Raw genomic sequence first — 25,126 nt, 5'->3', positions numbered from 1 at the left:
TCCGTTCTCCTGGAGGAAGACGTCGGACAATACGGAACCCACACGTACCCTAAACTTTCGATCCGTTAAAAAGGAATCAATAAAAAGGGGCAGGCGACCGCGTAGGCCCCACCTGTGCATAGTGCGGAGGATACCTCCTCTCCAACAGGTATCATAAGCCTTCTCCAAGTCGAAGAACACGGCCACCGTTTGGCGCCTTCGCAAAAAGTTGTTCATGATGAATGTCGACAAGGTCACAAGGTGGTCAACAGCGGAGCAGCAGCGACGAAAGCCGCATTGGACATTAGTAAGTAGTCGTCGAGATTCAAGAATCCAGACTAACCGAGCATTAACCATGCGCTCCATCACCTTACAGACACAGCTTGTAAGAGAAATGGGGCGGTAACTAGAAGGAAGGTGTCTATCCTTCCCGGGTTTGGGTATAGGAACAACAACGGCGTCACGCCAACGCCTGGGGACTTGACCTTCGGTCCAGACGCGATTGTAGGTACGAAGAAGGAAGCTTTTGCCCGCCGGAGAAAGGTGTGCCAGCATCTGAACGTGAATGGCATCTGGCCCCGGAGCAGTGGATCGGGACAGTGCAAGCGCGCGTTCGAGTTCCCGCATAGTAAAGGGGGCATTATAAGTTTCCAGATTCAGCGAGTGGAAGGAAGGTCACCGAGCCTCTTCTGCCTCTTTCCTGGGAAGGAAGGCAGGGTGGTAATGGGCGGAGCTTGAAACCTCCACGAAAAAGCGGCCAAAGGCGTTGGAGACAGCCACAGGATCAACGAGGACCTCATTACCTGAGGTCAGGCCAGGTACCGAGGAGTGGGCCTTAATGCCCGACAGCCGGCGCAGGCTACCCCAAACGACGGAAGAGGGAGTAAAACTGTTAAAGGAGCTGGTGAAAGAAGCCCAACAAGCTTTTTTGCTGTCTTTGATGATTCTACGGCATTGCGCTCGGAGTCGTTTGTATTCAATACAATTCGCCAATGTAGGATGGCAGCGAAAGGTGCGTAAAGCACGTCGTCAAGCACGGATAGCATCCCTACAAGCCTCGTTCCACCAGGGGACGGAAACGCGACGTGAAGAAGAAGTAGTACGAGGAATGGAACGTTCGGCAGCGTTGATGATAACAGCCGTGAGGTATTCGACCTGACTGTCACAACTGGGAAAATCGTGGTCCGGAAAGGTCGGCAGGGAGGAGTAAAGTCCCCAGTCAGCTTTCAGTATGTTCCAGCTCGAAGGACGTGGGGATGGGGTGTGGTGCAGGAGATGAACGACACAGGGGAAGTGGTCGCTAGAATAGGTGTCAGAAAGGACATACCACTCGAACCGACGGGCAAGAGTGGTAGAACAGATCGAGAGGTCCAAGTGGGAGTAGGTATGAGTAGAGTCCGAGAGGAAAGTCGGGGCGCCAGTATTGAGGCAGACAAGATTGAGATGGTTGAAGACATCCGCCAAGAGTGAGCCTCTTTGACAGGATGCAGGAGAGCCCCAAAGGGGATGATGGGCATTGAAGTCGCCAAACAATAAGAACGGCGGGGGAAGCTGAACGATCAGGTGCATCATGTCAGCCCGACTAACAGCAGATGACGGTGGAGTGTAGATGGTACAAACTGAAAAAGTAAAAGCAGAAAGAGTAATGCGGACAGCTATTGCTTGGAGTGGGGTGGTCAATGGGATGGGACGGTGATAGACATCGTCCCGAACGAGCAACATGACCCCACCATGAGCTGGGATACCGTCCACAGGGGTGAGGTCATACCGCTCCGAGGTATAGTGGGTAAAGGCAATACGGTCAGTCGGGCGCAACTTGGTTTCCTGGAGACCAAGGACGAGCGGACAGTGCAGGCGGAGGAGCAGTTGTAATTCCTCCCGATTAGATCGAATACCTCTTATGTTCCAATGAAACAACGCCATCGCTAGTCAAAAAGTTGGGGGAACGAGACGGGGGAAGAGCTGGTCACCTCGACGGCCGCGGAGGGCCAGGTTGCGAGGGAACAACGCTACACCCGACGGGAGGCAGATCCGGTTCCATCGACTCGTCGCCAGCTGCGGCCACTGTCCCTGGTTGTGTAGAAGGGGCCGCATCATTTGCCGACGAAAGGCCGGCGGAGCGCCTGGCAGCAGAGCGTCCCGGCGAAACTGAGGACGGCCGGGAGCAGCGACTCACGGATGAAGCATCAGACGAAACGCGCCGGGGTGGAGAGGGGGATAGAGACTTCTTCTTGGAGGCCTTCTTGGAAGGCCGAGGAGGCACAGGGATGGTGGGCTGGACCTGAAGAAGGTCCTCATGCGCGGGGTCCGTTTTGGAATGCTGGACCTCGGAAGCTGGGGTTCGGAACGTTTCCCTGATGGACGCCTGAGAAGAGGATCGCTTCTCAGGTGGCGTGGGGGGAGGAGGAGGAGGAAGGGTGGCCCCTGGGGCAGAGGGGGTGGGGGCCACGGGGGAGGAGAATTTGGAAGGGAGAGATTTGGGAGGCGGGGGCAGAGCCCCCTGATGGGCGGAGGAGGTGGAGGGGGGACAGGATAGGGGTGAGGATACCGCGGAAGGAATGGATACAACTGAGGCAAACGAAGTGGTCAATGGCACGGGATGAAGGCGGTCATACTTCTTCCTGGCCTCAGAATAAGAGAGCCGATCCAAAGTTCTGATTTCTTGTATCTTCTTCTCCTTCTGATAGGCGGGGCAGTCTGAGGATCTAGCCGAGTGGACGCCAGGACAATTAATGCACCGAGGTGGTGGGGTGCATGTATGTTCCTCATGAAGAGGACGTCCACAATCGCCACAAAGGGGCTCAGCCTCACACCGTGACGACATGTGCCCAAAGCGCAAACACCTAAAACAGCGCATAGGAGGCGGGACGTACGGTCGCACGTCACACCGGTAGCACATCACCTTTACCTTCTCCGGGAGAACGTCCCCCTCGAAGGCGAGGATGAAGGCCCCGGTGTCGATGCGACGGTCTTTGGGGACGCGCTGGACTCGCCGGACGAAATGCACGCCTCGGCGCTCCAGGTTGGCCCTGAGCTCCTCATCAGATTGTAGCAGGAGGTCACGATGAAAAATAACCCCCTGTGTCCTATTTAGTGCCAGATGTGGGACAATGGATACTGGGATGTCCCCTAGGCGGTCGCAAGCCTGGAGCGCCGCCGACTGTGTGGCGGAGGTGGTCTTGATAAGTACGGACCCTGAACGATCTTGCTGAGAGCCTCGATTTCCCCGAAGATGTCCTCAATGTGCTGAACAAAGAACATGGGCTTGGAGGTGGCGAATGTCCCCCCATCGGTTCAAGAACAGACCAAATAGCGGGGGAAGTACTTCGCCCCAAGCCGGCGGGCCTGTCCCTCCTCCCATGGAGTGGCCAAGGGGGAAAGGGCAGGAGAACCAGGACTAGAAACGGTACCTTTTCTTTTGAAAGACTCGGCCGCAGAGCGACCTGATACGTGTTGACGTTTCATCTGCGAAACGTCCGCCCCGATACCACCCACTCCGACCAGGGGCTCTCCCCACGGGCGCCACCCAGCCGCAGCAAGGGCCACCTGGCAGGATGACCATTGCCGGGAGTCCTGATGCCCCAAGGAGACGGGCATCTACTCCTTGGCCGACGTGGTATCGGCAGTACGATCCCTGTGTTGTCAGGGGGCTACAACCTAGAGGGTACATGACGACCCCACCACAACGGGCTGGCTACCGTGCTGGATTTCTGGTGCCATGGAAAGTCCATCATGATCGCTGGGGCAGATGGAGATGCACTATGGGCGTAAATTGGACAACCCATCAGGCGTTTAGGCCCAATTTGAGGAATAGTGGGTATGGTTACAACGCCGGTACAATACTGAGTGCCAAGGTCTTAGTGCACTTAGGACCAGTGGTACACCACGTAAGGTGTCCTTCCCCAAAAGGCTCGTACTTCTGTAGAATTTTGAAAAATGGAGGTCAAACCCCAAGGGGGACCAACACATGGAAGGCCGAAACGGTTGAAACTCCCTTTAGTCGCCTCGTACGACAGGCAGGAATACCTCGGGCCTATTCTTACCCCGGACCCGCAGGGGGGATTTGGGTTGTCAAAAGCAGACAAATTTTCAAACTTAAAGCACAAAAAACTATTCGATATCTATTGTGTATAAAGAAGCTGTTTGAGAAAGAATATCTAAATTTTGTAAACTACTGCATTTTGACTCCTGAACAAATACTGTAAACATTTAAAAGTAACTGGACAGAAATTAGTGGTACGGTATTCAAAGATGTATATCTGCATGAAACAGTTTATTATGATGAGAAAATTTGAATTTTTGACATGTCAATAACATCAAGGGACACACTAACTTAAGTATGTGAAAGCAGAGTTGTGTTTGTTTCTGTTCAATGTTAAAAAGTTTGCATTTGCTTGATTTAATGATGAGACTGACTGTAAACTATTAACTTAGGATTGTATATGGTTATCAGATTGTGATGGAGATGGTACCAAACGATGTATAATGTAAAAAAAGCACAGAAATTTGTCTCCAGTGGAGACAGCTTATGAACTTATGATCTTATCATCTTGCTCTGTTGTGGTTTATACTATGATCTGTGCTGTACAAAGACTACCTGATGATTATTTGGGGATTTTGTCTATTTTGCAGTAGGATTATTGTTGTGCTGTGCCTATTATGTGCTTTCGTCTTTCTTATGCATTATGCTAGAAAATATGATTTACTTACAGACTCTACTACGTAGGATTTTATGCCTGGTAATCTTATGCATTATGATGACTTTAGATACAATAATTATGCTGTATTTTGTAATTTGGTAGGAGCTGAAGTGAATTATTTTATGCTTATTGTGTAACAGTATGATATTTCATTTTGAAAAATGCTGAAGGTTTATTTTGTCTAAACCCTCAAAGGGATTTGCACACTTTGTATGTTAAGTGCTTGGCAAGCACAGTGCCTTGAGCTGTTGTTGTTCTTTTTCTGTTTTCATTTTCTGTGCTCTATCTTTCTTCCGTTATCCTGTCAGTCCACCATAGCTCTCTCTTACTGCCATTACTATCCACTCTTTGTTAGTTTGCAGTCATGAGTTTAATTATTTTGCAGTTTACACGATTTCATTCATTATGATCTCACAGTTATTAAAGAATTTACAAACATTATACCTAACTGATGAAAATAAAACTTTAACCTTTGAAAGTAATTTCACATGTTTTCTGATTTCTCATGTCTCTGGCAAAAGTGAAAAATATGATGATGTTTTGTATCATCTGTATAGCAACATAGGCGGTGTATCGGATGCTACAATACTATTTTGTATGCTCAAATGTTGGTATATAAAACACATAGGAAAAAAATACAATGGATAAAGGTCATTCTTTTGATAGAATGGATATATTGCGGATTTTATACTGGAAACAAGACATGTGAAATGATGTTAGTAGAACAGTTTGTACTGGTTATCCCATTCATACCTTGAAGAAAATGTTAGGTTGTGAAAGAAGTGTGAAATTCAGTGTAAAGTCAGACCATATAATGTAATGTAAATGTTGAAAAGTAAGTGTATATTCTTGTTATGACTATGATAAAGTAACACTGAAAATGCACTTCCAATGATGTTGAGAATGTTTTGTCTGTAATGAAGTTTGATGAAATGGAATACTGATGCACTGTTTTCACATGATGCAGTCACAGGAGATGTGACCGAGCTGCAAATCACCCTCAAGTGATTGGCAGAGGGTTCATCAAACCACCTTCACAATAATTCTCTGCTATTACACACTCAAAAAGTGTGTGGGAAAAACAAACACCCATATCTTACTGTACAAGTTCTGATTTTCCTTATTTTATTATGATGATTGTTTCTCCCTACACAGGTAGGTCTCAGCAAAATATTTTCACATTCAAAGAGGAAAGTTGGTAACTGAAATTCTGTGAGAAGATTCCACCGCAATGAGAAATGCTTTAGTTTTAATGATGTCTACAACACTCTCTCTCCTATTTCTCAATAATACAAAACATGCTGCTCTTCTTGGAACTTTCTCAATATATTCCATTAATCCTATCTGGTAAAGACTCCACACCATGCAGCAATATTCTAAAATTAGGATGGACAAACACAGAACAGGCAGTGTCTTTAGCAGGTCTGTTGCATCTTCTATGTTTTCTGTCAATAAAACAGTCTTGGGTTCACCTTCCGCAAAACATTTTCTGTGTACTCTTTCCAATTTAAGTTGTTCGTAATTGTAATTAATAGGCACTTAGCTTAATTTATGGCTTTAGATTTGACTGATATATCATGTAACTGAAGTTTGACAGATTCCTTTTAGTACTCATATGGATGACCTCGTACTTTTCATTATTTAGGGTCAACTGCCAATTTTTGCACCATACAAATATCTTATCTAGATCATTGTGAAATAAGTTTTGATCTTCTGATGCCTTTACTAGATGATAATTGGCAGTATCGTCTGCAAACAACCTAAGATGGCTGCTCAGATTGTCTCCTAAATTGTTTATACAGATAAGGAACTTCTGGAATACCAGAAAACACTTCTGTTTTACTCGATAATTATGAAGTGTGACCTCTCTGACAGAAAACCACGAATCCAGTCACATGACTGAGATGATATTCCATAAGCACACAATTGGATTACAAACCGCTTGTGAGTTACAGTGTCAAAGCCTTCTGGGAATATAGAAATGTGAAATCATTTTGAAATCCCTTGTCGATAACACCTACACTTCGAGTATGTAAAGAGCTAGTTGTGTTTCACACAAACAATGTTTTCTAAATCCATGTTGACAATGAGTCAACAGATCTTTCTCTTTGATTTATTTCATAATGTTCGAACACAATACATGTTCCAAAATCCTGCTGCACATCGACATTAATGTTATAGGCCTTTAATTTACTGGATTACTGCTATTGCGTTTCTTGCATATTGAAACTTTCCAGTCTTTGAGCACAGATCTTTCATCAAGCAAGTGGTTTATATGATTGTTAAGAAGATATTGCATCAGCACGCTCTGAAAGGAATCTAATTGGTATACAGTCTGGGCTTTTATTAAGTGATCTAAGTTGCTTCACTACTCCAATGAAATCCACTTCTAAGTTATTCATGCTGACAGCCGTTCTTCATTTGAATTCTGAAAGGCTGCATTTAGTAACTCAGCTTTAGCAGCACTGTAATCGATAGTATTTTCATTGCAGTGTGCAGAGAAGGCATTGATTGTGCCTGTTGTGTCGTCCAAACAAGACACGGCCTGGGAAAAAGCAACACAGGAGCAAAGATGTGAGCTGGTACCAGTGCCATAGAGACTTGCCAGTTGTGCGAATTCCACCAGCACCATGGGTTGGCACTGAGGATGAAGATATTGACTTCGCCTTGGCCAACTGTTGGACTAGTACAATCCGCCAATGACCAGATGACAATGGTCAGAAGCGTACTCGGAGGGCAGAAGAGCAGCTTTCACCTCCTTCGTAACAGATCATCATCCAGGGTTGACTTAGGCAGGGATCATCATTTAGTGAACTCTTAGAAGTGAACAGATAGTTGTGGTAAATTGCATTGCTATATCCTGTGAAGTTTACCTACAATTATTGGCACTTAGCCATTGAGGGCCTTTTTTGTTTCATATTACATGCATTGTTGCAGACTTAATCATTCAACTAGTCACAAAGATAAGTAAACCTTTTACCTCATTTGTGTGACTTTGTTACTAATTACCTTCATTCTCCTATCCTGTTATGTGACCCTGCGGCATAGTGATGTAATAATGGCAGGGAGAAATTGTCTTAGAGGTGTACTGCCTCAGAAGCCATTTCACGAATCCATAAGCTCGGCCCACCGTGACAGTGGCAACTCAGTCTCCACAGCAGTAGTGACGATGTCTTTACAAAAGTGTCTTGCCACTAGCATACTTAATGTACAACCAGAATCTCTTTGGGTTTTCTGCCAGGTTTCATTGTGGAAATTATTATAAGCATCTCACATTGAAGTTCATGCCTAACATTGTAGCTCCCAGCTACCAATAATCCCACTGTCTATGACTACGCAGATCTTGTAGGCTGAGAGGTTTCCTCTGAAACAGGACAAGTAATGGCATCTGGCAAAGGAACATTTTTAGCCACAGATAGCACACAGAACCTGTTTGTCATACTAAGTGGGGACACCCTATGTTCAGTTCTCTGAGAAATCTTTCACAGCCTGCCATTGCCCTAGGTGATCTTTCACTCGACCACGGGTAAGGATTCAACCTCAATGTGAGCAGTAACTGGGCTGGCCACTTGTATTGACTGATTGGCAGACTCATGGGTCGTCCTCAATGTCCGTTGGATCCCCACGGCCAATCCACAACAATGATGCCCATCCACTGCAGCCTCAAGCTGTGTAACCAAAGCCAACACAGCCAGGAGCTGAGAGCGAAGTGTCACCAACACAACATGGAGCTGAGCGTGGAGAGTCACCAACTTATCTTGCATCCACACACAGTAATCGCAGTCCCCATCCATACTAAAGACTGTGGAAAACTACACTACACAGACAAACAAATGACCATCAACATGTGAGATGTAACTCTACTGTAGACACTGACAGGGATACAAGAACTGTTTCTAATAAAACAGATTAATACACAAAGATTCAAAAACTAAACTAATAAAGCACACATGCGAATTAAATAATTCGCTCCTGGTTAGGAACTTGAAAAATGACCGAAATCGGTTACTTTCTGACACAAATGAAAATGTAAGAACTGTGTCTATCAAATATTAAATTAATATGCAGAAATTTAAAAACCAAACTATCAAAACACAGATGAAACTGTACAATTCACTCCTGGTCAAGAACTCATAAAATGTCACAAAATTGGTCACTTTCCCATTGCTGCAGTCTCTCAGCCAGCGGATGATTACAGGAATGAGGTGTGAGGGACGTTGCATTAATGATTACTAAACGATTAATTAGTGAAGAAACTGTGTTGCTATTTATGTTGAGTACTACTGTAAAGTACAGTTAAGTACAAACAAGCTCTGACAAACAAAAATGTTACAATTAACAGAGAATTTGAGAAAGTAATTGGAGGAATAGTATCCCGAGAATGATATGGAAAATATTTACTATTATGGAGTAATTTAGACAATGTGCAGAAGCTTATTTTTTATTTTCAATTTTTATGTTAATTACACTACAAATAAACCAAAATATTGCTCAGTATATTGTATTTATTAATAATTTCATGAACGGCATGAAAAGGAAAGGCAAATGAAAATCTGGTATTGCAAATAAATTTCCACGAAAAGATTGCACTTACAGTGTCCACAAGCATGGTACATATAACGTTCCAAGAAGGGATTGTAATCAAAGCGTACAGGACTTAAGGCCTTCATATTCTGTTACTTTCATTTTGACCCTCAAGCGGACTTCGGAGGCAAATGCCACCCTGTGATGTCTAGTTTTATTGCCAGCTAAGGAATTTGATCAAAGTGCTTCACTACTGTTCTTATGTCATTGAAGGGGAAAAAGAATAACCCCCCAAGAGCACTACATAAAAATAAATACCACCAGTAACACCAGTTATTCTCTCCAACATCTGGCCAAATGAGGCATTATGAGTGGTTTGCAGCCAAACCGTGCAATGAGAGAGAACCAAGGGTTTTTTCCCCCTGTAGATGCTTTAAAACACCCATGTAATTCCAAAAATGTGACATTTATAATGTGTGCAAGATACCAACGAAATTACTGCTTCCTCTGTTTTTATTATGAATATAACACCAGCAAGAGCAAATCTTTAATTGTACAATAATAGAAGTATCTAATTCTGCATACAAGGTTCTTGTGAATCCCTTCCTGGAAATTTATTTGCAATCCCAAATTTTTCCTTTGCCTTTCAAGTTAGCACTTTTTATGAAAATATTAATAAATACGATACACTGAACATCATTTCATTTTATTTGCTGTGTAAGTAACTTTAAAACTGAAAATAAAAATATTCCGCAAACAGACTTGACACCATGATCCTCGGATTACCTTTATGTACTCTTTCTGCTTCGCCAACCACTGCCGCCTGGAAACTACACTAACATAAACAGCTAATGCCTTCAATCGACCCCGCACCAAAAACGCTATATTTTCTAGATGCTTGGGCATATGGAGATCCCACTGTTGTTACTTTTATTTCTGACCAAGCCCTACATATACCATAAATTTGGATGAAATTGGTGATGACGAATAGTTTTGGTCCCATAGTCAGTTGCCATTCCTCGGATTAGTCTTACTTAAGTATGTTTCAGTTTGCTCAACACAATGTGTACATAAGGAAAACATGGAGATTTTTGACACTTTGCTTCAGTATGTCACTGAAATCACTACTGTTCACTAGTGTGGGGAGGAACTAACCTGTATATATGAAGATAGGTGTGGGAATGAAATGTCGCAGAATTACAGCGTAACCACCAGGATGGAAGATCAAGAAGATTTCGTCAGCAGTACATGCCAGAAAAGTCTAACTTCGCATATAATGATCATCTTTCTTCCTCTGTTGCTGAGGAACATGCTAAGTAGTTATTTTATTTCAGAAGGGGTAAGAAGATGCAGTGTAATTTTCTGTAACAGTTAGGAATCTATTCCAGCACCATAATGAGAATGCTTCAGAGCTGCTGAGATGCTGTCTTGCTTAGTGAGAATTGTTATAATTTTGTATATGGGTGAATCAAATATAAATATGGTATTATTTGTTTAAAAATGCATTTACTGAAAAAAAGGGCAGTCATAATTTACAGCCTTGTAGAGTGGAGCTGGTTGTGTCAGGAGCCAACTGCGCATGAATCCCTCCATGCTCTTATGGTCCAGCACATGTCCGGTGATCTGAAGACTGTCCGAGCTGCAGCATGGGGTCTCGCACTGTCGTGGAGGAGGATGACCTATTGAATTGGTTGCAAGTCTTTTGTGGAAATACACATCCCTCACCTTCAACAGCTTGCAGTAGTATGCAGCATTGGACCCAAGTTTTGTTGCAGGTGACGATCCAACTCAAAAATGCATCGCCTCCTTTTGCAAACCTTGCTATAAGCCTCTGAGAGACCTCCAAATATCTCAACATCTGATTTTTGGCCAAAAGGCAAGGGGCCAATCTGGAACTGTAGATCATTTGCGATGATCAATCAACAGCTACCATAACTTATTCCTACCTGCTCTGCAATTTTTGATAATATCACCTACTGATCAATTTCAGGAATGTCTCGAGGTGCATGAATGTTTCCGCCTGTAATGCTAGTCTAAAGACGTAATCATGTTGCTGATTTTCCACATGTTCTTACCCTTCCTTGAACACTCTATGCCAGAGAAACATATGCATCCTTGACAATATTTGATCAATAAACTGTGCAGTCAATTTCTGGACATTTTCCATCACTTGAACTCCTTCACAAGCAAGAAATTTTATAATTATGTGTTGCACAGTGGAGGGGCACACCTGCTGCTCTGACATCATGAGCATTACTGACAAAGCTGTTGGAAGTACGTAAAGGCTGGCTCCCCCCACTCCCAAGCGGAAAAGTATTTTGTCAAAATCTATCAGAATTCTCATTCTTGTTTGTATTCCTTTCAATAGCTCAGCACCCCTACTGATTGGTAAGTTGTTACCTTCACTTCTTAAATAATGTATAACTTCATTCATGTCACAGTTCTTTAGGCTCTCCATCATAACAAGGTACATATAAAAAGATTTGAAATGAGAAAAAGAGAACTATCAGCCTCAGGGGCTGTGATCATGTCATCATGGTTGAAAATATGCATGACAATGACTTTAGCCACATAGTTAAAATGAGATAAAAACTAGGCAGCTAAAACCAACAACTGGTCACCGAAGCATACAAAAAGAAAAGTCATAATAATGAGTAGAATTAAAGGGTCAACAGAAGCAACCAATTCCACCCGTCTGCTTTGACCCATGACATAAGGGTGTTGTGGTGCGTAATGTCATTACAGCGTGGAGTTTGAGCTGGTTGTGTTGGATGTTTGAGTTTTTAACTTTTGGGGTGTTGTGGTTTTGGTTTTGTTTTTCATAGTTGTAGGTGTTGGTTTTTTGTATCAGTAGTTATAGTTGACCTGTATAGGTCAAGAGAAATGACCGATTCGTATTTTTATATGTAGGTATATGTGTTTTGGTACCATCAGCTGTGGCCAAGGGAAATGTCTGATTCCAATTTTCGTAATTTTTGCTGTCGGCGTTAGTATTTTGGTATCGTTAGCTGCCGTTGACCTATATCATTTTTTAAGTGTTGTAGAGAAAATAGGTTCCAGCTATTCATTAGAAAATGCATGGCAGTATATGGAAGAGGCAGTACCTATGCAATTTGATAAAACTGATTCAACCCACCTCTCCTACTGAAATTAGGAAAATAATAAATTCACTCAAATGTAAAAGCTCACAAGGAATTGATGGCATTTCCAACACAGCACTAAAAGCTTGTTCCCAACAAATAAGTAGGATTCTCAGCCACATATGTAGTAGCTCACCGAAACACGGAATTTTTCCAGATAGACTGAAATGTGCTATTGTTAAGCCACTGCATAAAAAAGGGATTGACCTGATGCTAACAACTACTGTCCAATCACACTCCTGACAGCTTTATCCAAAATTCTTGAAAAAAGTACTGTATTCAAGAGCAGCATCACATATTTGTCAAAATGAAGTACTAACAAAATGTCAATTTGGTTTTCAGAAAGGCTTTTCAACAGAAAATGCTATATTTGCTTTCAGTGATCAAATATTAAATCCAATGAATAACCGAACATCACCCATTGGGATATTTTGTGATCTCTCAAAGGCTTTTGATTGTGTGAATCATGACATTCTTCTAGATAAGCTTAAGTATTGTGGTATGAGTGGGACAGAGCACAAATGGTTTAATTCATACTTAACTGGAAAAATGCAGAAGGTTGAAATTAACAGTACAGATAGTCTACAAAAACCAGCAGAGTCCTCTAACTGGGGAGGTATCAAGAATGGTGTCCAACAGGGTTCAGTCTTGGGTCCCTTGTAGTTCTTAATATATATTAAAGACTTGCCACTCTATATTCATGAAGATGCAAAGTTAGTTCTTTTTGCTGATGACTCAAGTATAGTAATTACACCCAAGAAGCAAAAATCAGCTGAGGAAATTGCAAATAATGTCTTTCAGAAAATTATTGAGTGGTTCTCTGCAAATGGGCTCTCACTAAATTTTGAGAAAACACTGTTTATACAATTCTGTACAGCAAATGACATAACACCATTGATAAATATAGACTATGAATGGAAGTCTGTTGCTAAGGTAGAATACTCAAAATTTCTGGGTGTGTGCATTGATGAGAAACTGATTTGGAAGAAACACATCGATGATCTGCTGAAATGGTTAGGTTTAGCTACTTATGCTATTAGGGTTATTGCAAATTTTGGTGATAAACATATCAGTAAATTAGCCTACTATGCCTATTTTCATTCACTGCTTTCATATGGCATCATATTTTGGGGGAATTCATCATTAAGAGAGAAAGTATTCATTGCACAAAAGCATGTAATGAGAATAATAGCTGGAGCCCACCCAAGATCACCTTTCAGACATTTACTTAAGGAACTCAGGATATTCACAGTACCTTCGCAATACATATATTCACTTATGAAATTTGTCATTAATAACCCATCCCAATTCAAAAATAACAGCAAATTGCATAGCTATAATACTAGAAGAAAGGATGATAGTCACCATTCTGCATTAAATCTCACTTTGGCACAGAAAGGGGTGAATTATGCTGCCACAAAAATCTTTGGTCATTTGCCAAATAGTATTAAAAGTCTGAAAGATAGCCAACCAACATTTAAAAGCAGATTAAAAGAATTTCTCAATGACAACTCCTCCTACTCAATAGATGAATTCTTAGATATCAAGTAGTAACTGTAAAAAAAAAAAAAAGAAAAAATTAATTAATTAATTAATTAATTATTTTGTGTAAAGAAAACTTATGTTAATGTGACACATTCCACATCATTACAAAATGTCGTATTCATGATCTATGGAACAAGGATTAATGTATGTATGTATGCGTATGTATGTAAGGAAAGTGTCCGATTCCTGTAGATTTTGTAATTTTTTTTTTTATTTGTTTGTTTGCCAACTTGTGTGTTTTGGGATCATGGTGTGTTTTTTGTACTGTTATATTTAGTTTGTCCCTTCCCTAAAACCACCAATTTCCCATGGTTGCCCCATTAGTTTGATTGTATTTTTGGAGGGAGATGTTATTGTCTTATTTATACATATTTTTGTGTTTGTTGCCGTGTATATGTAGTGATATCATAGGCGCCATATTGGAGATGCTTAGGATAGCCATATCTGCCATATTGATGACGTCATGGGTCAAAGCAGATGGGTGGAATCAGACACTTCAGTATTCCCGAACTAAAGGAGGAGGGGGAGGCAAAAATGAAAATGGGGTGAGAAAATGCAGACTGTATAGACTAGAGGGCTAATTACCTTAATCAGTTAGATAAATATGTACATGAAGGTTTATAAAATGCACAACAGTGCAGAGGGAGAAAGTAGCCTGAGGCTAATCCCCCCACCCCTCCACAACTGCAAAAGCCAGTATCACAATCTCCAGTAAACGTGTATAGGTCAATCCTACACCAGGATACCAATATAACTCAGCCCTTCATCAGGATATCAATAACACCCCCCCTCCCCCAACTACAAAACCCGTATCCCAATCTCCAGTTAACCTATACAGCTCAACACTAGACCAAGAGGCCAACAACATAAACCACTAGATCACACCACCTCTCCATACACCGCATCCTCTACAACAATATAGTCTCCATACACTGCATCCTTCACAACAATACATCACTTACACTCCAAATAAATACACACCGCGGCACAATTACATCACACAATACATCATTGCACAGCCCAAATATGTTACCAGTACGGGTCAAAGCAGACAGGCAGTACCCTACAACCAAGTATACCCTTGTGGAGCTACAGTGTGTATCGTTACACAATAATCTGCCAATCTTCTTTTGATGATCAAGAGAATAGAAGGTTACATTTCTAAAAGGATCACACTTCACTGTGAATGATGGAGAGACATTATTTGTAAATAATGAGCAGATTAGGTGCAAATTTCCAGATCCCGGATTGGAATGCAGGGGCAATATAATTACTTATAGGTTTGATGTTAAAGTTGATACCATTTAATTTGGTTGCTGTGGGCTTGGATACCACCATAGATGGAACTTTAAGTAGCCCCTATTACTGTTTCTTCTCTTCATTAGTTTTTATTACGCTGGTTGTAAAAGCATACAATAGCTGCATTTCCATCAGTTTTTTTTTTTTATTATGCAATGTGAGTGGCACAAGACGTAAGAGTAGCACATATGAAACAATTCTGCTTATTTCACGAGGACTATTTAAAAAAAAGTATATTTAATTAATTTGTTTTTCATAGTGACCATGGAAGACAAAAAGAGTCATATGTCTAAGCTGATTCATGAGCAGAAATATTTGAATATGTTTAAGAAGAAGTTTCTTATGTCTTTTTTCTGTAATGTGAGTGACAGTTTTGTTTTTCATATTCTCTGCAATGTAGCACAAACAAATTAGGCAAAGTAAAAACTAAAATGAAGTACATTCTATCAGCAAGATTATTTCATTGTAGCTTAACATTTTTAATTTTGATATAGGCCTACCTCAACTCAGGTGGATAAGAAATAATTACAGAAAAATGGATTTTCAAGAAAAAGAATAATATAAAGTACAAGGTTAGGCTAGCTGCAAGAGGATTTCAACAGAAACGAACAAAACTGTATTTTAAAGAAATTTTTATTTTGTTGTACAACTAATTCCCTAAGATTCATATTTGGGTCATTCCATGTCAAGTCACCCAGGCCTTGACACCAACCATGTCAGATTTTGATGCAACTTGGAACAATTACTTCTTTTATCATCCTGAAAGCACTTGTAAAATTTTTTTGCTCTATCTCTTATAGTTTTTTTTATAAATTTTTAAAGTTTTTAGATTTGGCGTTGATTCAGCAGTCGGAAATTGTAACTTAAACGTGTCCTCACAACTAAAAAAATTTGTATATTAAAGAATACTCAAGATATCAGTATGAAATTTTGGAATAAGTTTGTGTATTATATCTAAATGTTAAAAAAAATTACCATAAAGATATATTAAAACCTTCCAAATGAATAAAAATTTACAAGTTTTTTTTAGCTAACGGATGTTTAGCTTTACAAAAACTGCAATATCTAGAGTCTCAGACCTGATAGAAAGCTCAAATTTGTTTTAAAATACTCTTAATTGTATAGGCTATTAGATAAAAGAAAAATTATGTTGGCTTTTTAACCTGTTTAATAGTTATCTAATTTTTAAAATAATATTAATTATATTTTAAAAATAAAAAGTACCAAGTGACTTAGACACCGAAAATAAGTTTTTGTCTTCTTCGAGTAACAATGTACGCTTGGATTTTGTTTTGTTATGCCTGTGTTTTGAAGTAAAAAATTATTACAGTGTTAAATAGTGCTTGGATAGTATTTTATTAAGTTTATTCGAACTTTCAGTAAGTACTGTTACTTAGTTTACAGAGATTCTTTTCCAATATCCTATAAAAGTAACCAGAACAGTAATCAGACCAAAAGTGAAATCAGTATGTCAGATATTCAAACCTGTAGCGTAGGGTTATTTAAAAAATCTGACTGTTTCCAAACAACCTACACACCTTCAAAACAGTTACAGCCGGTATCTGAATTGAGCGAGGAAGAAAAAGATTTGATCCACTTACGATCTGGAATTAATCTGTGTGAATTTAAGAATATATGTTCATACCACAGCTACTACTTTTTAAACGTTTTTGAAAAGTATCAAACAACATGTGTAGACCCACTAAAAAAACACAAAAAGCCCATCAAAAAATCATTGAGAAGTGTAGACTTGGATCTTTCTAAACAATTACTGACAAAAAATATTAGCATAAAACCTGGACAAAAGTTTTGCTCAACATGCCGTAACTTTTGTGAGGAAAAATAAAGAGTTGAAGTCAATGAAAGTGAAACAGATGATGAAGTCATGGTTGAATTATAATCACAGGAATCCAGAAATGAATCCCTCGTACAAACAAACATTGCTCTTGATAATTTAGGTTTAACACTGATAGAGCTTCATGGCTTGTCAGAACAAAGTAAAGGGTCTTATTTTAAAAGGAAGGTTAACAGTATTGAAAAGACTGCAAAAAAGGCAGTTTCAAAAGCATTAAAATATGATGCACCAAGTTCTGATGATGACGAAGAAGATACAAGTGTGGTTGAGAAAGCAAAGGATTTTGATGTAATGATTTCTCTTATGAAAGAGAAGATTTCATCTGTTGGGAGGTCTAGAAAAATCCAGACTCTGACCTTGGCTCCAGATTCTTGGAGTCAAAATAAAGTGATGAAAGAATTTAATGTAAGTGAGTACATCGTGCGACAAGCTAGAAAGCTAAAATCCGAAAAGGGTATTTTGGAAACTCCTGGTCCAAAAAAAGGTAAAACTCTTTCTGAAAATACAGTAAGACTTGTAACAGATTTTTATGAAAAGAATGAAAGTTCCAGAGTGCTACCTGGAACAAAAGACAAAGTAAGTGTTCAAAAAAATGTGTACATGCAAAAAAGACTCATTTTGTGTAACTTGAGAGAACTCTATTATTCTTTCTAATGGGAGAATCCCGAGGTAGAAGTAGGATTTTCAAAATTTTGTTTCTTGAGACCTAAATGGTGTATCCTTGCTGGTGCTGCAGGCACACACACTGTATGTGTATGCAGTATCCACCAGAATGTTAAACTATTACTGGATGCTGTGAAAATTGAAGAATCTTATAAAGACCTAATTAAGATGCTTGTGTGCAACACGGAAAACCAAAACTGCATGCTATGTCATTGCGACAGCTGTACTGCAAATACTGCACTAACTGAGTACTTATCTGAAAAACTAAGTGAAGATTATGATTTAGAAGAAGAAATTGTAATCAGTCAGTGGGTTAACACAGACAGGGCAGAAATGATCAAACAGTCGTATCAGTGTTGAAGACTACATTTCTTTATTGATTAGGTCATTGGAAACGCTCACCCCGCATTCGTTTATAGCAAAATCCCAATCAGCAGCCTTTAAAAGATTGAAAGAAGACCCATCACCCAAAACAGCAAATATTGTGATGGGTTTCGGTGAAAATTATTCCTTCGTTATACAAAATGAGGTCCAAAGTTACCACTGGAATAGAGGTGGTTGTACTCTACACCCAGTTGGAGTTTTTCTAAGAAATGAGGAAAACAATGTTTTTGTTTCCAACCAATGTTTTATTAGTGATGACCAAGAACGTGATACTGGTTTTGTTAACTTTGTACAAAGAGAAATTACAAAGTGGCTGTCATCACATCATACTGACATTGACTAAGTTCACTACTTTACAGATGGTTGTGCTGGGCAGTACAAAATTAGAAACAGTTTTAAAAATTTGACTGAACACTTGAGAGACTAATTTGAAGGCCCAACACTCTTTTTTTTGCAACAAGTCATGGGAAGTCAATTTGTGATGGCCTAGGAGGAACTATTAAAATAATGTTAAGGAAAGCTAGTCTACAGCTTTCAGACAAAGAACAAATAATGACAGTAATCGATGTGTGTTCATTTTCACTTTATTGACAAAAAAGAATCTAATTTGCTACGGTTAAAACTAGAAAACCGTTTTTCAGCAACCCGAACCATTCCTGGAACAACAAGTTTTCATAACTTCAAATAACTTCCAACAAACAACCTTGAAATTAGAAGGACTACAGATAGTGTAAAACCCTCCTTACTCTTTTCTTTCCATTCATCTTCTGATTGGGTTCGTGTTGAACAATCCATAAATAGCTATGTGGCTGTAAATTATGATGGTAACTGGTACTTTGGACTGGTAAAAATAATATTCAATGATGAAGAAGATGCAGAAATTCTATTTCTACATCCTTCATGACCAGCTGCATCATTTTATTGGCCTGAAAGAGAAGATTCTTGCATAGTGCCTTTGGAGCACATAGTCTGTGTAGTAGACGCACCTCAATCAAGCGGCACTGGAAGAATGTATTACTTCAATAAAGACTGTATCAAAAGAACTGAAAGCTCTTGGATGAAGTGGAGAAACAAGTTGAATCAGCATTAATGTTTATTAAAAAGACAAAATTACTCAAAAAATTCAATGTTTCAAGCAATCAGTTGGGCTATACATATGTGTCGTAAGTACACTCTCTTTGTACATAATTCTAATGTAATCTACTGTAATTAATAAACATGTTAAAAAGCCGTCATTATTTTTGTTTTATCAAGTAGCCTATATGTTTAAGAGTAAATTAAAACAAATTTGAGCATTCTATCAGGTCTGAGACTCTAGATATTGCAATTCTTATAAAACAAAACATCCGTAAAAAAAAGAAAAGAAAAAAAAATACATATATTTTTTTTCATAGAAAATATTAATATATTTTAATAGTATCATTTTTATCTTCAAATATGTATAATAAATAAACTTGCTGCAAAAATTCATGATGTTATCTACAAGAGTTTTAAGATAAGCAATTTTAAAGCTTTGAATACAAATTAAATTTACCATTTCGGAAGGTTCGGAAAATACAAAACATAAAAACTTAAAAAAATTATAAAAAAAACTATAAGATAATACAGCAAAAAAATTTTGCAGGTGTTGTCAGGATGGTATTAGAACCATTTGAGCCAAATTTCATGAAAATCTAAGGAGGTGGGCGTAAAATTTATTTTTTATTGGGTGATTTGATGTGGAATGACCCATTTGCAGTTGCTGCTCAAGAAGATTTGATAATTTTGACATTTTCTTAATGAAGATCTGGAAGAACTAGTTTTCATGGAAGTTTTGGAAAGATACAAAGCACCCTAGGAAATTTGCCTGTTCAAAAAGCCACTGTATGGATTGAAACAAGCTCCTCTGCAATAGGATAAGAAACCAAAAAAGTTTCATAAGAATGAAAAACTCTTTCAGCTGAGATCTGACCAATGTGGTTATAAATCAGATACTGAGAAGAAAATGTATCATGTCATAGGCTTACGTGCTGATGATGGGGACTCTGCTTGGAAAAGACACCTATGAAATGAAAAATCTCCTGCAAAAACTGAAGAAAACATTTGACATTAGAACTTGCAAAAAACCAACATTGTATCTTGGACTTGAAATCAAAAGAACAACAGAAGACACCTATATTTATCAAGAAGAACATGATAAATAACTTGTGAAGAGGTACAGAATGGAAAAATCAAAAACTGTAACAATTCCAGTTTCGCCAAAGTGAGAAATTGAAGAAATCAATGCTGCAAAATCAGACTTTCCATGCTGTGAATCAATGGGCAGTTTATTGTATTTAACATGTAAAACAAGACTGGACTGGGAGATAAAAGTTACGTATTGGACCGCTCTTGCATTTTTCAATATGGCATGGATGTAAACATTAAACTTCACTACTGGTCAGTTTATTACTGCAACCAGGTATTCTACTTTCATCTTCATTTGCTTCAGCAGCTCACAACCAAATTGTCACCTTCCAACCTAACCTAGACCTCTGAGTATATCACAGATCAGTTTATCACATTCACCACAACCAAGATTTGAATGGAGAGGAGGGAGAGGGGGGGGGGGGGGGGAGTCCAATACATAACTTTAGCCAACTGGGCATATGCTGTGAACTGCCAACGCGATCAATGAGTGATCTAAGTCAAATAGATGCCCATAATCTGAAGAGAACATTAAGATATGTATCCAAATTCAACAAGAGGGAGTGGACTACTCTACTCATCAGAAACACAAGAACAAGAAATAGTGGCCGATTTTGATGCACATCTGGCAAGTGACAAGAGAAACAGAAAAAGTACTATGGGATATATATTTTTGTACAATAACGCTCCAATCGCTTGGTGCTACAAGAAATAGTGTGTGCGTGTGCGCGCACTATCAACTATTGAAGCAAAACCCACATCCGAAGCTCAGTGTTATCAAGAGACGAAGATTTTGAACGCTTTCATTGAACAATTTCCGAATAAAAGAATGAAAATTACACTTTGTGTGGATAACTAACAAACAACAGCTATGATAAAATCAGACAAATGCCACGAAGCAAGCACACTGATATGAAGTATCATTTGATCAGTGTTAAAGTGAAATATGGACGGTTCAACACATAATAGGCCTACTATCAAACTCAAGAACATGATGACATAATATAAACTCTTCAAAATGTTGCTTTTCAAAGACTGTAAGAAAAGCTGATGTTTAGTTGAAATTAAAATCTTGTTTTATTTAATGTATAAATTTTTGGAGACATCGTTTTAGAGGGTTTGTGAGATAATACCATGTTGTTTTCTTTAACAGCGTGTGCTGAGATTAAAAGAAGAGATCGTAGTAAACAAAAGCAATAGGTACCTGTTAATGTAAGGCCACAGTTACGATGGATTTCACGAAGTACGAGTTGATTGTAATTTAAAAAATGAATGAAGACTGTCATTCGTTGTTCAGTTGATTAAAATGAGCTGTAGCTCGACGTTAAGACATGTTTCTCCTCAGTGTCGTAAATATTAAAGGTGTATTGTTTGCCAATCTGTCGCTCTGACATTAAACACGCGTCGGAAGTAGATGTTACTTATCTTACGTTAGTGTTGTTGCGTCGGGTAGCATGTTAACTTGTCGTTTGATTCTAGATATCTGGAATGATAGCAACAATACTATGCTGGTGACTGGAAACATGTTATCACTCAATTTACTTGCGGTAATCTTACGGTAACATGGAATGTACTGTACTTGTTGCAGTTCCCATTAAGACAAGTTCACAAATTCCAACAAATTAACACGTATTTCCAATAGAAGTTACTTACTTCGACTGAATTTAAATAGTTTGGATAGGAATACACTAACTCCAGGTTGACCTGTTTCTGGGCTGAGAGGTGCAAATTCCGTAAGTTTCGACGGTGACTCTAAGTTTTTATTCATTGTTGCCGAGTTACGCAGAAGAACGAGTCACATTTATCAGTATTCGCTTTATGAAAAAATCGCGAACCGCTTTACATCTCTCTTGTTACGTGTCATCCACAGAACACATAAAGGAAACATAAAGTACATTTCACTAGTTTGACATTTGACACGCACACCCGCACTGTTTCAAAACACTACCAACGATGATGATTATTTTCCAAAGATGATATCAAATATCTAACGCAGTTCATTAGTGTACACATTTCCCCTGAGACAGGTATGTCACCGAGACATCCCACTCAGCAGACGCCTCACATTGACAACCGAAGACATCAGAAGGTGTGTCTGGGATCAGATGATTATTCTCCGTGGACTATATCCAGTGATCTCTACACTATCACGATTTAGAACTGCGGTCTTTCAGTATAGAACTGCAGCGTGCCACAAAATTCCTCTCGTCTGCACAGATCGCCATGGTTTAATTTGTCAAAACATGTCTACTGATCTGTACATGAGCAAGGATTAGTGACTCATTTTAGATCATAAATCTTACGGCATGGACTAACTGTTGCTCACGAAAGAAATTCTCACTTAATCATAATATTGCAATACTTCAATAGAAAACATCTACATAAGCAGACGAATTGCTTCCTTCACATAATCTACGAATTTCACGATCTCATTCTTGAATTTGTTCCTTCAGATAGTATCGGGAATGTTAGTGCTCCAAATATATTTGGGTCAAGTGCAGAGTCCGATTCTATTTGTCTGCCTTGCCCATGACTAAAATTGTTGGGTGGACTGCTGTATCTGCGGTCCAGCCTTTTACATTGCACATGTCTAGGTCTAGTCTGACTACCACACAAAATACAAACTCTCAAACAAGAGATTGAACAAACACTTAATTGCTTGGCACAGGGAAGGAAACTGAATGGAAACCTCCTGCTTTGGAGAATTTTTACACACATGTAGAATCTTCTTTCGAGAATACATGAATATTTAGTGCATAACCAAGAACATAAAAATAATCTCTCTGAACAACAATAGGTAACAAGTCTAAGAATTAGAATAAAACAGTGCCTCTGCCAGCTGGAGCGAAAAATGTTTTGACAGCCATGATGTTAACAAACACATGCAACATAACACGGCACAAAGTGGCCAGTAATCTCAGAAAGCGTGCATGGAAACGCACATCTCATCCTGATCGCAACAAACTTCGGGAAGATAATTTATGGTGGATGGTGTGGGTGGTGTTACTGCAAAGAACGTTGGAGCCATAGCTCAGGACAACAGTACTCTAATAGATAATGTATTTGTACAGCAAGAGGGTGTACAACAAACACAAGCTTTCCAAGTGGTAAATGGATTATGTGACCATGATGCACAACTGATTAACTTACAAAACCTAACAGGTTGTACACTTCAGAAACCATTAAGTAAAGGTGTGAGGGTGCTCAGCCCAGTATCTACAGATCACTTCAGAGAAAGTTTAGGAAATGTTAACTGGGAAGATGTATATAATGACCCTATTGCTAATGATAAATGCAGCATATTTCTTGATAAATTTATATCCCTTTTTGAACATTGTTTTCCAAAGAAAATTACTAAATATAACACCACAAACGTTTCAAAGAAACCTTGGATTACTAAAGGTATTAAAGTGTCTTCAGAAAGAAAAAGGAAACTTTATGAGACAGCAAGAACTAGCAAAGATCCAGAAGCAGTTTTATACTATAAAAATTTTTGTAACATACTGAGAAAAGTTGTAAGGAAATCAAGAAATATGTATGTTAGAGAAGAAATTAACAACTCCGGTAATAAAATAAAATCAATATGGAATGTTGTTAGAAGCGAGACAGGAAAAGTAACCACTGGGGTAGGGAGTATTACTGTTAAAGAGAATGAGACCATCTTAACCAACAGTACACAAGTAGCCAATGTATTTAACAATCACTTCTTAAATGTAGGAGAAAAAATTGATGAGAATAGTTCAAAAGAAAAAGCCAGTTCTGAAAAAATTTATTCAGATTTAGTTTCATCTAACAACCTCTTCTGAAATAAGATAATTATTAAATCTTTGAAAAATAAATGTTCTGTTGGAGTAGATGGCATCTCTAGTAAGTTATTAAAACAATGTGGAGCAGTTACAGCTGATGTTTTGAGTCACATATGTAATACATCACTGACTCAGGGTATTTTTCCAGACAGGTGAAAATATGCCATTGTCAGGCCTCTCTACAAAAAGGAGGAAACCACAGATGTTAATAATTACCGGCCAGTATCCTTGCTTAGAGGATTTTCAAAACTCTTCGAGAAAGTAATGTACTCAAGAGTGGTTAGCCATCGGAACAGTAATAGGATACTTAGTAAATCACAATTCGGATTTCAAAAATGCTGTTCCACTGAGACAGCAATATACAATTTTAATGTCCACATAATAGAGTCTTTAAATAGTTAAATGTCACCAGTAGGAATATTCTGTGACTTATCCAAAGCATTTGATTGTGTGAACCATGGCATTAGGTTAGAGAAATTACAATTCTATGGTATAAATGGAACAGCATATGAGTGGTTTAAGTCATATCTACAGAACAGAAACCAAAAAGTCTCTTTATGTGCTTCAAGTGATTCAAAGGAGTTTGCCACTTCATCTAACTGGGGTGAAATTACATAAGGTGTTCCACAAGGTTCGATCATGGGTCCCCTCCTGTTCTTGATGTATGTGAATGACCTCCCTTCTTATGTGATACAAGATGCTGAACTGACACTGTTTGCTGATGATACAAGCATAATTATTAATCCAGTAAAAGGAAGTCCAATAGAAAATGATACAAATAAGATCTTTGGAAAAGTTATTATTTGGTTTTCTGCGAATGGGCTTGCTCTGAACTTTGAAAAAACACAGTACATCCAATTTTCTGCTGCAAAAAGTATAATTCCTTCAATAAACATAACACATAGGAAGAAGTCAGTATCCAGGGTAGAGCATACCAAGTTAGATGAGAGTCTTATTTGGAAAAGTCATATTTTAGATCTCCTAAAGCGACTAGGTTCAGCAACTTTTGCAACCAGAATGATTGCCAATTTTGAAGATGTAGAAATTAGTAAGCTAACATATTTT

At 39.1% G+C, this 25,126-nt stretch overlaps 1 protein-coding gene across 1 annotated transcript in view; it reads right to left on the bottom strand.

Moving 5' to 3' along the window:
* Positions 1-22,185, bottom strand: part of LOC124788540 (1-phosphatidylinositol 3-phosphate 5-kinase) — a 407,657-nt gene extending 385,472 nt beyond the window's left edge. Inside the window, exon 1 of the mRNA XM_047255810.1 lies at positions 21,909-22,185. Within this exon, the coding sequence (XP_047111766.1) occupies positions 21,909-22,023 (115 nt within the window). The 5' untranslated portion in view covers positions 22,024-22,185. The remainder of the gene's footprint in view (positions 1-21,908) is intronic.
* Between the last annotated feature and the right edge of the window lie 2,941 nt (positions 22,186-25,126).

This window comes from Schistocerca piceifrons, chromosome 3 (assembly GCF_021461385.2).
Source record: "Schistocerca piceifrons isolate TAMUIC-IGC-003096 chromosome 3, iqSchPice1.1, whole genome shotgun sequence".
Taxonomy (NCBI): domain Eukaryota; kingdom Metazoa; phylum Arthropoda; class Insecta; order Orthoptera; family Acrididae; genus Schistocerca; species Schistocerca piceifrons.
Note: the sequence above shows the minus strand (reverse complement) of the source record. Positions and strands in the feature narration are given on the sequence as shown.